This window comes from Condylura cristata, unplaced genomic scaffold (genome assembly GCF_000260355.1).
Source record: "Condylura cristata isolate star-nosed mole 26May11 unplaced genomic scaffold, ConCri1.0 scaffold00028, whole genome shotgun sequence".
Taxonomy (NCBI): Eukaryota; Metazoa; Chordata; class Mammalia; order Eulipotyphla; family Talpidae; genus Condylura; species Condylura cristata.
The window spans coordinates 26,160,161-26,172,042 of record NW_004567129.1 but is presented as its reverse complement, the minus strand read 5'-3'; the positions used below and the strand labels follow the sequence as shown (position 1 = coordinate 26,172,042).

At 62.3% G+C, this 11,882-nt stretch overlaps 1 protein-coding gene across 1 annotated transcript; it reads right to left on the bottom strand.

The window, feature by feature from the left end:
* Positions 1 to 2,961: 2,961 nt before the first annotated feature.
* CD22 (CD22 molecule) lies at positions 2,962 to 11,451 on the bottom strand. The gene is made up of 12 exons (XM_012730507.1): positions 11,415 to 11,451; positions 10,761 to 11,165; positions 9,327 to 9,659; positions 7,985 to 8,248; positions 6,436 to 6,699; positions 6,006 to 6,269; positions 5,664 to 5,927; positions 4,255 to 4,351; positions 4,073 to 4,148; positions 3,764 to 3,876; positions 3,346 to 3,415; positions 2,962 to 3,100 (listed from the first exon to the last, which is right to left on the bottom strand). Exons 1-12 carry the CDS (start codon positions 11,449 to 11,451, stop codon positions 2,969 to 2,971), a joined length of 2,319 nt encoding a protein of 772 aa, XP_012585961.1. The 3' UTR covers positions 2,962 to 2,968.
* Between the last annotated feature and the right edge of the window lie 431 nt (positions 11,452 to 11,882).

Sequence of the window (11,882 nt, the reverse complement as noted above, 5' to 3'; positions counted from 1 at the left end):
AGGTAGCCATGTGGGGTCTGGGGGATTGAGACGTGTGTAGATGGCACCTCGAGAGAGCCAGGTTGGTGGGTACAAGCAGAACGTAACTTCGGCACCCCCGAACACACACACACCTGCTCAAACCTCCTCTGGGGGCTCCCTGCTCCTGGACAAGCTGGCGGGCAGCGCCGCCTCCGTGGCTCCTGCCTAGGCCACGGAATGTACCCCAGTGCTTTAATCCTCAGTCGCCACTTGGCAATCATGAAATAATCACCCTGGGGTGCAGCTTCTGCCTCCCCCAGAGGCGGGCTGGTCCAGAGGCGTCCTCCTGCTCCAGCTTGACGAGGGAGGGCCATTGGCGGCCTGGGCTGTGGGCTGCGTGGATCCCAGGGACATCACCCGGGGGCTCACGACAGTGAAAATGGCAGGTGCCACCAGTGGCCACTCAGCTTCCTCCCCAGCCTCTGGGGACATGGTCATTTAGGTCCCTGTGTGGGTCACCGTGTCGTCTGGGCAGAGATGGACAGGGCCAGGCACGGAGCACAGGCCCTGCAGAGGGGCTCCGGGGCGGGGCAGGGGCAGGGCAGTGCCCCCCCTCCCCCCGGATACTGACTCTGTGCCTGTCTCCTGTCTGTGTCCCAGACCCACCTCTCTCGTCAGTTTTCTCGGGGCCACCAGGCCTCTACACCCCTTGCCAAATCCAAGTCACCCAGAGCCAGCCTCTCTGGGGGTGCTCACGAGAGACGGGGCTTCCCATCTTCAAGCACCTTCCTCGGAGGTGCCCCCCATGGGGCTCGGGCGCGAGCAACCGGGGTCTTCAGCTCATCAGTGACCCCCTCTGCCCCCTCAGTCACTAAGCCAAGTCCCCCACCGGGAGCCCAGGCTCCCTGGGAAAGCAGAATTTCCCCTCCGTTGCTTCTGTTCAATATTTAGTCTTTGGGAATCACAGAAACTGACCAAACCAGGAGGAAAATCCATGGCAAGAGTCTGGGAGAAGGTCAGAGCCTGGCCGGGCCAGGGGTTCAGGCCCCGGTGACGGCTCCTCCCCGGCCCTCCCTGCTCCCACTTACAGACGGGCCCTGACTGTGCCCGCAGCATTGCCAGGGCGTTCCTGGGTGTTCGTTAACAGGGGGGGATTTCTGTCTGCTCTGTCGCCTGCTGTCCCTCACGCCACAGGGGCCGCGTGAGTCCCCGCCCTATGGACGGTGGTGAGGTCTGGGGCGGAGGGCAGGGCCCCCCGCTTCCCGCAGCCCCGACTTCAGCGGACTTCAGCGCTCCCCAGCACCTGCTGTGGCTGTTGACAGTGGCGTCTCTCGGTCAATTGATCCTGAAGTGGGTTGATGGGAGTAGCTGGGCCAGGGCAGGAAGGGAGGATACCCGTGTTGCCAGGGAGCCGTGCCAGGGCTAAGGAAGCCCACGGTGCCCTCCGCTCCCTCCAGGGGAGTCTGCCCTGAAGCCCTGAGTCTGGGAGCCACAGAAACGGCCAGAACCAGGAGGAAAATCCAGAGGGATGCATTTTACCTCCCTCAGCGAGAGTCTGGGAGAAGAGCCGAGCTGGGTGTGGGGGAGACCAGGGCTCCAGATCTCTGCTGTCTGGATTGGAGAACCCTAAAATCAGAACTCCCTCTTACCCTGATCCTACCCAACAACAGGCTCTGTGCTGGATGCGTTGGTGGGTGCAAGATAAGTGGGTGAACGGCCCCAGCCCCAGCCTTCGTTTTCAACAAGGAAGCCCCCACCCCCGTCACTGTCACGTAAACAGTTGTCCACGTCTCCCCGTCCTCCGTGGTCCTCCCACGAAGCTCCTGGGGGTGAAGTAGATGGACAGGACCTCCCCTGACCGCAAGATGACCAGCAGTCGCCCTCTCAGCATCTCGCTGAGTGCGGGACCACATACTCCTGCCTCCAAGGGGCCTGGGCCTGAGGGTCGGATGGACAGGGGGACAGAGATCAAGCCTGAGCGGAGACGGAAGCAGGGAGAAGCAGTCAGCGACCGCCCGTGCTGGCTGGAGGGGCGACAGGGGGACAGAGCCGCGAGAATCCTCCAGCACTCAGCCTCCGAGGCGCTGCCAGGCCGCGCCGCGTGGGAGCTTGGCAGGCTGCTTTTGCAAATAGCTAAGTCTTTGGCTTCCCTTTTTCATACTTCAAGAGATGCAAAGCAGATGGGGGTTTGGTTTTTAGGGACTTTCGGCTGTAGCGTCAGCCTCTTACAGAGCGGCCCCAGGGCACGTAAGTCCAGCCACCTGCACAGCCATCCAGGATAGAGCGGCTGAAGCTTTGCCCTTCGTGGCTGCTGCTTGGTAGCCTGAGGAGACTCAGACTCCTGCTTGACAGCTGAGGGCCCTGTGGCCGTCTCCCTGCGTTTCTCCCAAGGCCCCTGCTGGCGCCTTCCCCAGCTCCCTGTCCTCACTCTGATGCCTCAGACCGGAAATGGCTCTCTGGTTCTCAGCAGGGGTGCCTGAACCACCTTTATTTTGCCACTGCCCTGAGGGCGAGGGGCTGCAGCAGCTGGTCTGGGGGAGCGTCCCTGAGGGCGCCTTGCTGGTGTGCAGGGAAGCCAGCACTGGCTGGCCAGTGTGTCTTCCTGTCTCAGTTCTGTGCCCTGGGTTTGGCCTCGAGGCAGACATTAGGCGAATGAGTAGTGAGTTTGGGGGATCCGAGCATTCAGTAGGGGCCACGGGGAGGCGGGAGGGCAAAGCCACAAGTGACTCCAGCAGGACTCGGCCAGCTGCGGGCAGGGCTGGCTGCGCGGGGCGGGAGGCAGGCGCTTGGGGTGTCGGGTGGGAGGAGAGTGGAAAATGGCAAGGGGGGGCCTTCCGGACATCAGGGTCCCTGGGGCTGACAGGGAAGCCTGCCTCCGGGCCAGGCCCCGGGTGCCCACTGGGGATGGGTGGGGGCTGCATGACAGCGGCTGAGCAGCGGGGGCTGGGGACGCCCCAGGCCTGCTCGGGCCCTCGGCCCGGCCGTGCCCAGTTCAGCGGGTTTGTCATCAGTGCTTGAGGGTCACGTACTCCACGCTGTCCTGGGCCGGGGCCCGCTCCCCGGTGCGGAGATGAACCAGTTCCGAGTAATGGACCCCCTCCTCTTCTGGAACATCTGGAGTCACGTTCTCATAGTCGCCCTGAGAGAGTGACCATGGTCAGCTTGGCCTCGTGGTCACCAGCCTCCCAGCATGGGTTTTCCTGCTCAAGCAGGATCCCCGGGGGCCCGAGAGCCCAAGCAGGCGTCTTCCTGGCCGGTAACTGGCTGCAGTGGCCTCTCAGGTGGGCGGAGTCTGCAGGGCTCTGCCCACACCCTGCCGGGGTACCCCCAGGTGTCCCGGTACTGCCCCACCCCGGGCTCGGCCCAGGCCTGTTGCCTCCTTACTTCTCCTTTTGCCCTTGGGGGCTTCTGCACCACCGAGTACGTGACTGTGTCCTCCGAGGCCCCTGCGTTTCTGACGGGGAGAGCAGACAGCCACGTCTGTGATCTGACTCACCTGCGGCCACGAGCTCCCCAGCCCCCCGCCCCCCAGGTACCCCGGCTGCTGCCTGCAGGAGGCGCGGCCATGTCAGGAGAGTGAAGGTTCCCGTGACCCACAAAGTCTTTGCGTGGGTGATGGAGCTGGGCCCCGGGTGCACAGCCCAAAGCCCGATGCCACCCCTCCCCCACGGGCTTGTGACGGGGCCGGGTCAGGCGACAGGTGACGGCGGGGCCTGGCACAGACACTGGGTGCGGCACCAGCTGCGCCTCCCTCCCACAGGCTTCCAGGGCGCGGGTGTCACCCTCCCGGTGTCCTCCGTACCCCATCCTTGGCGTGTCGGGAAAGCGCAGCATAGCGTAGCTGATGGAGTCTTCCATGACCGGGTTGTAGCAGCCCAGGCAGTGGGGGCCGTCGTCGCCGGGGGCCCTTCTAATCTGGAGGGAGACAGCCTGTCTTCTGTCCACCCCCAGCCGGCTCCCCCTGCCCTGGGTCTGACACCCACCCCCCCAGGTCCCGCCCGTCTGAGACCCCTCAGACGGACCCCCGTCGGGGTCCCCTCAGCACCCTTCACCTCTCCGCTCCTCCGCCTGACTCAAGGGCCCCCCACACCCCACCTTTCTCCCATCCTACCTTCTTATTCCTCACAAAGAAGCTCTGCCCGCTGGAACTTTCCTGAAGCCCCTGCTGACTCTGCATCCTCTTGCGCCTATGGGATGAAGGTCCCAGTGCGGATCAAGGCCTGCAAACAGGACCCCGTGGGGTGGCCTGGGGCTGCAGGAACCCCAGGGGTGGAGGGTACTGGGCGAGCTCACCTTCTCTGCAGCTTCACCCCCAGTGTGACCAGGAGGGCGACCAGCACACTGAGCCCCACCCCCATGATCGTGCGTCTGCCGATGGTCTCCGGGCCATCTGGTAGAGCAAGGGGTGACCGTCAGCTGATGGCACGGTCTGCATCAGATACCCGTGCTGACCTGCGGTCGTCGCCTGGAGGGCAGCCACGACTCCGCCCTGCCGCTGCCCTGCCTGGAGATGCCACGTGGCATGTGATGGGAAAAAAAGAAGAAGCTGCCCCAGCCTCGGGCCGCCCCCTACAGGAGAGAGCAACTCCTGACCTGGGCTCTTATTCTGAGCATGGGCAAATCCAGGGCGCATAACCCCCACCGATGGACCCCCTCTGTGAGGGCAGCTCGGCCCTAGCCCCAGAGTTTAAGCCACGTGTCCCCTGACCCCACAGTTCCCAACAGGAATTTCCCCTGTGGCTAGTCTTTTTTTTTTAACTTATTTATTTATGCATACTGAACTGGGGGGCAGGCCAGAGGTGCAGGGGCAGTGAGAGGACTCCCCAGAGACAGAGCAGGGAGCAGAAAAGGCAGATGGACGAAGTGCCCTGCTGATGGGCGGGTGGATTAGGAGAGGTTTGCCGCGCCACATGGGTCAGCTTGGGGCGGGGATCGAACTCGCTCTGAAGTGGGTGCGGCCAGTTTGCAGTGCTGCAGCCTGACCCGTTGCGCCACCAGGGAGGGCCCCTCCTGTGACTAACCTTGCCAGTGCACCCTCAGCAAGAGATGGCAAAGCTTTAGGGGGGCGCTCTGGGGTGCTCAGCTTTGCAGCATGCGGCCACAGAATGCTGCAGCCCTCGGACAGGAGGTGGGTCTCCCCAGAGGCTGCAGGGCAGAGCCCGGGACACCCCTGTGCCACGCTGGAGCTCCAAATTGCACACCCAGGCTGCCTCGCTCTAGCAGGTGGGTCTGCAAGAGACGATCCTCTCAGTTTAAACCTAGGACTCCAGGGCCCTCCCTGGTGGCGCAAGGGGCTCAGTCACAGCACTATGAAGCTCTCCGCAGCCACTGCAGCACGAGTTCCATCCCCAGCCAAGGCGCTGACCCACATGGCCCAGCAGACCTCTCCTGTCTCCCCGCTGCTTCCCTCAGCAGTGTATTTCAGTGGATCTGCCTGTTCTGCTCCCCACTCTGTCTCTGGTGAGTCCTCTCACTGCCCGCCAGCACCTCTGGTCTGTATCCCAGTTCTTGTATGCACAGATAAATAAATCTTTAAAAAGAAATAGCGAGGCAGACAGACACCCACAGGAGCCCAGGATGCCTGGAAGAGGGAGCTCTAGAGAGAATCAGGAGGCTGCACTGGACAGAGGGCAGCTGTGTGCAGGGCAGGGGAGGGTCGAGGCGTCCTGGCTCACGCAGCGGGGGGAGGGAAGGGCCCTTACAGTAGACAGTCAGTGTGCTGGGGGGCGACTGGCCCTGGCCCAGCCTGTTGGTGCCCTGGCACCAGTAGGCCCCCGCGTGCTGGATGTTGACGGGCTCCAGGGTCAGCGTCTGGTGAAAATGGTGGAGGTCCTGGTTGTTCCAGTCAAACCAGGCATAGTAGGAGACTGGCGGGTTGGCGTCGCCCTCACACGTCAGTGTGGCCTTCTTCCCCTCGACCACGCCGTCCTGCGGGCTGATGGCCACACGCAGCCTCCGGGGCGCATCTGGAAGGAGACCCGAGGTCAGGCCCGAGGCCCCCGTCGCCCGCCCACCCGCCCGCCCAGCCCCGGGCCCCTCCTCACACAGCACTTGGAGCTTCCAGGCCTGGGACAGGGTCTGCCCTATGGAGTTGTTAACCAGGCAGTGGTAACTCCCAGCATCTTCTGGGGTGACGGCGCCTAAGTTCAGTTGTTTCCTTCCTTCCTCCAGAAGGACCCCGTTTTTCTTCCAGAAGAAGTGGACATCTCTGGGGTGGCTACTTGAGAAGGCACAGGTCAGGGTGACCTGCTGTCCGGAGTGAGTCTCCGACTTGGAGTTGCTCTGTACCACGACATTCCTGGGGGCATCTGGAGAACAAGGGCCTCTGGCTGACCTCTCGGGTCACTGACCCTCTCCCGGGCCCTGAGCCCTGACCCTCTCCCCGAATTCTCCCTGAAGACCCCGGCGTAGAACCCAGGGTCCTCGCCCTCAGAGACCCACTGGGCTTCCCCGGCGCCCCTGCAGGTCACTCACACTGGACGTCGAGGTCCACGGAGGCTGCCCATGAGCACCACTGGTTACAGGCGGCACAGGCCACCGGCCCGGTGTTCCAGGCCACGTTCTGCATTGTCACCACCTGAGGGTGCATCACCTCAGGAACTCGGGAAGACCCGAGTTTCCACTGAAAATGCTTAACTTCAGGGTTGCTGGAGTTGTAGTGACAGGACAGGGTCACGTTGGCTCCTTCTCGAATCTGTGTGGGGCCTTTAATCTGCAACGTTACCAACTTGGGTGCATCTGGAAGAGAGAGAGAGAGATAAGACCTTTTCTTCCCGTTTCCTCCTCCTCCCTCTCTGCCCCGCACTCACGCTGGCGGCAGGACGTGCCTTCCCCGAGGAAGGCTCATCTCTGTCTGTGCGCGTGGGCACAGACATCCTGCTCTGGCCGTGATGGGCCTGGCGGCGGGGTCCAGGCAAGATGGCGCGGTCAGGACCAGCCCCGGCCCCACACCGACCAGAGCACGCTGTCCCCAGAGGGGCACGGAGCCAGGCCCCAGAGACCCCGGGAGCCAGACTGCCAGAGTAAGTGGACATTGGGGAAAAACCCAGCTCTGGAGCCAGACTGCGGGGCCCTGCTGCCCAGAACAGAGTGGCCACGGGAGGCAGCCTCCATAACTCATCTTCAAGAGGGGGGTTCTCACGAGCCCCAAGCCTCATGGAATCGAGGAGGAAATGCCTCAGGACCGGGTGCAAGGCGTAGTCAGCCCTCGGCAGCGGGCGGTCCTGCTTCTGCTCGCACATCCGGGCTGACTAGGCGGTCAGGGCTGACCGCCCAGCATGGCCCAGCCCGCGGTGCTCCAGCGGCCGGGCCTCTCAGGGGCAAGGTCTGCGTCTGCCCCCTCCTGCTCCAGAAAACCTCAGGACCCTTCTAGAAAACCTCAGGACCCCACTGGGACTCGGCCACTGGCTCGGGACGCCAAGTCTCAGTGTCCTCGGGGACCCTGGCACCTGGCCCTTCATTCACTCAACAAACGTGAGTTGGAGCACCTGTCAGGACCCAGGCCCTGTTCTGGAGCTTAGAATCCGTCTGTTATCCAGACCACCCCCCGCCAAGCTGACGTGTCGGGCCACCCCCGCCTGCTGCAGCCTGCCGGAGACGTTCTGCTCCTCATCCCGCCACCTCTAGCTTCTCCCTCCAGGACCCAGAGGCTCTGCAGCTGCTCACATTGGACGTCCAGCTGAGCTTCCTGGCCAACTTGCCCGTGGCCAAGACTATTTTCGGCCAAGCAGGAATATTGCCCAGCGTGCCTGAGGGTGACGCTTGGGATCTGGAAGGTGCCGGTCACCCCCGACATTTCAAGACCATTGTGATACCAGGTGTAATTGGTTGGTGGAGGGTTGGCCGATGACAGACAAGTCAGAATGGCTGGCATTCCCTCCTTAGGTGCTGAGGGTTGGATTTCAACCTTGGAAGGTTCTGGAGCATCTGGAAGAAGGGGCAGAGGCGGGGTGGGGGAGGTGAGGAGGGCCTTCACTGCACCCCCTTAATGCCTCAGCTGCCCCCCAGCTCCCAGGAGGCTCACAGTGCACCTGCAGGTTCACGTCCTCTGACTTTCCTGGGCCTAAATAATTACGGGCCTGGCACTGGTACTGCCCACTCACGTCCCTGGTCACTGCGGACAACGTGAGAGTGAACCCCTGCTGCGGCAGGAGCTCCCCGTCCTTGAGCCAGGATGGGGTCTGGTGCTCTGGGTTGCTGCTGATGACCTCGCATGTCATGGTCACTGACTGCCCCTCGGTCACAATGGCATCTGGGGGACTGACCTTGATCTTCAGCTTTGGTTTGTCTGGAGGAGCAGAAGGCAGTGGGGAAGACAGAGGGTGTAAATCGGCTAGAACTCAGAGCCTTTATCCTGCTCCAGCGGCAGCCACCGGGTCACCTGGTCAACAAGGCTGGCCTGGCCCTGGTGCCCGGCAGCTATCACAGCTGCACACGTGGTCTCCAGCGCCCACCCCGGCCCCCGAAGGTCCGGGCTCCATGCCTAAGGCGGTTGAGCGGACCCTGACCGCCCCGCATGACACCATTCAGTGGATTCCACACTTAGGAAAAGGAATCCAGGCCTGGGCCTCCCTGGTGGCGCAGGGGTTTCGTCTCAGCACTATGAAGCTAACCCCAGCCGCTGTAGCACGAGTTCAATCCCCGGCCAGGGAGCTGACCCCAGGGCGCAGCAGACCGCTCCTGTCTCCCTGCTGCTCCCCTCAGCGGTGGATTTCAGTAGCCCTGCCTGTAATAGCTCTGGTGAATCCTCTGCCCACTCCAACCCCACGTGGCACCCCTGGCCTGCACCCCAGCTCTTGCAGCTCTGGCCGCTGGCTTGCAGCAGGTACAGCGTCCTGCTTCAGGCCTTTATCCTTCTCCTTCCTGCCCCAGTCCCTGGAATCTCCTCACAAATATCTGCACCCCTCAGTCCTTTCCTTCTCTCAGTTCAAGTTCACCTTCCTCAGGGACGTCTTCCCTTAACGCACTTCCCGCTCATCTCTGACAGTGACATTTCGGTTCCTTGTCACTCTATCTGACTGGCCTCCATCACCGGGCTGCCCTGATTAGCCCTAGTACCTAGCAAGTGCAACTCAGCCTTTATTGAGTGAATGAACGAGATGCAAAAAATGATGCAAAACTAAGTTCTCATCACCCCTCCCTGGGGAAACAGCAACAAGACCCGGAGCCCCCCAGGCTGGGGTCGAGGGGAGGTGGAATCACTTCATTCTGTTAGAACCAAGCAGACAGGAAACTGATGTTGCAGCGCCCAGCTGACCACAGGCCGGGGGAGGCGGGAGGTGGCTATGCCCGGCCAACCTGACTGGGCGCCCACAGACCGCACATCCTGATGGGTGCGGGTGCCCGGGCGCGGCGGGGAGACTCACGCTTCACGTCCAGCTGCACTGTCTTCTCCGAGAGCGGCTGTCCCGCCGGGTCCCGGATCCTGCAGGTCAGGTTGCTGCCATGGTAATGCCACTGGGCCTGAAGCGTGAGTTTGCTCTGGGTGGACACGCGCTTGGTGTCCAGGGAGGTCGTCGTGACCACTGCGGGCCTGCGCTTGGTGTCCAGAGTGGTCGAGGTGATCTCAGTCCCCTGTAGGGACCACTGCAGTTGGATTGGGTAGTCAGAGCAAGAGAAATTCAGGGAACAGGTGAGCGTGACCTCCTGGAGTTCTCGGATTTCTGGAGGAAGCTGGATGTGAGGTGGAAACGCTCTTTCTGCAAAAAAGTAGGCGCCTGCTGGATACCTGGGAGGCAGGTGCACCAGCCCTGACCCCTGGCTGCACCCCCCCATCCGAATCACCCTCGGAGTCCTGGCAAGTGACCCCAACGCCCCCGGGAATGCTGGACCTCCTTGCGGGTGTCTCTTGTGCAAATTTATTTCTTGCTCACTCCCAGAAGCTTCTTTTCCAGCTCGCTCTCGCTGCACCTGAGACTTCCACCAGCAACTTCAACATGCATTTCTTAGCTTTCACGCCAAGCCTGCATTTGTTAATGGCCACGTCCAGAGACAAAAAAGACGCTATGTGGGGGATTCCTTTAGGAGGGGAAAACTCCGCCCCTCAGACCTCAATGTCTGAATTGCAGCTCTTTCCCCAAACATAAGGCTGCACAGAACTACCCAGAGGGGGAAAGAGGCTGAGGCCACGGAGAGGCATCACCTCACTACTGGGCTGCAGGCCCCAGGGCCCAGGTCCCTGCCTGAGGCACCCCTGCTTGGCCTCACCTGGCCTGAGGGGTGGGGGTGCTCGCTGGAGTGAGTCACCAACATTAACATATTGGGAGGCTCCACTAAAAAATCCAGATTTCCACTTCTCTTTAAAAAAAAAAATGCCTGGTGGTACAACAGGTTCAAGCACCTCGTTACGAAGCTCTCCAAAGCCACTGCAGCATGAGTTCCATCCCTGGCCACGGAGGTGACCACATGGCGTGGCAGACCTCTCCTGACCCGCCCGCTGCTCCCCTCAGCAGTGTACTTCGTTGATCTGCCTGTTCTGCTCCCCCCTCTGTCTCTGGTGAGTCCTCTCACCCCCCTACACCTCTGTACCCCAGTTCTGTGTGCATAAACAAATAATCCCTTAAAGACAAAACCAGGCCACCAGCCCCAGATTCTAGAAGGGGCAAGAGCTGCCTGGGAGATGCAGCCTGAGGAGGAACAAGAGGTCCCGCTCTACTGTGCCACAGCCCAGGGTCACTCGCTGCCCCCGACAGGCTCCGCCTCCAGTCTGGTCTCTGCGGGCGACAGGGGGCTTGGTCCCGGGCCCCTTCCCAGCCCCCCCACCTTGCCGGCGCTGGGCAGAGACACACCCCGGGCCTCACCGGAGACCGTGAGGTTCAGCGCCTGCATCCACTTGTACCTGGCCGTTACCATCCTCAGCCCCAGGGTCCCGGAGTCCTGGAGCTTCACAGGTTTGATGAGCAGGGTGCAGTCGTTGCCAGTGTTGCCCAGAAACCACACCCTGTCCTTACAAGGGGTAAGCTTCCCGGGGGTGCTGCTCCTTGTGCTGGCGGGGAGGGCGGTCCCCTCGTATAGACTGGTCCCCACGAAGTCCTTCTTGGCTTTGTCGTATGAGTAATTGTGATACACGGTCAGGTTGCTCAGCGACTCTCCACTCCCGGGGGGCGTGTAGCTGCAGGGGATCTTGACGCAGGCCCCCTCCCAGGCGTAGAGGGTGGGCGGGGTCTCGACCTTCCATTGGCTCGCGTCGCAGAAAGCCACATACTCTGGAAGCCACCACAGTGACCAGAAAGCTTTAGTGAGAGGCATAGGGCGCTTTCAAGGAATAAAACCTCCCCTCTGAGGAGAGAGAAGAGAGAGGAAAACACACGGAGAGGTGCAGACACACACGTGCATGGCCCGCCCCCACCCCCCCCCGCACCCCCCACCCAAGACCCCCACCCCCACTTGCTCTTCTCCGCCGCTGCTCCTCCGCCACCCCAGAGCCCGGGTCTGGCGGAGGCCGCGGTCCTTACCCAGGAGCAGGACCAGCGAGGGGCCAAGGAGGTGCATGGCACTGCCTGGGCAGGACCCTGAGCCGGGAGAGTTTATCTTTGAGTTATCCGGTGGCTGGTTTCTCCCACAGGGCACTCCTGGCCGACCCACCGCGTCCTGGGCGGGCCATTTGTGGGGTGCCGGATGCCCCAGCCCTCCTGGCACGCTCGCCTCTGGGGCCCCCCCTGCGCCGGAGGCACCACGCTCCTCCCCACGCCCACCCTCCCACCCTCATTTCACAAGCTTCCTGCCCACCTGTCAGGCTGTGAGTGGCGCCAGACGACGGAGCCCCTGGGATGCCAGCTCCCCGGAAACTCACTTGGGGCAGTGAGTTCAGGGTCTGCCTGCGGGAGGAATGCGGTCAACCTTGACCTCGATCTGAAGGCCCAAGGGCAGAAGTAACTCTCTAGCGATGACGTGGGATGCCAAGAGCGGGAAGATGAGGCCCC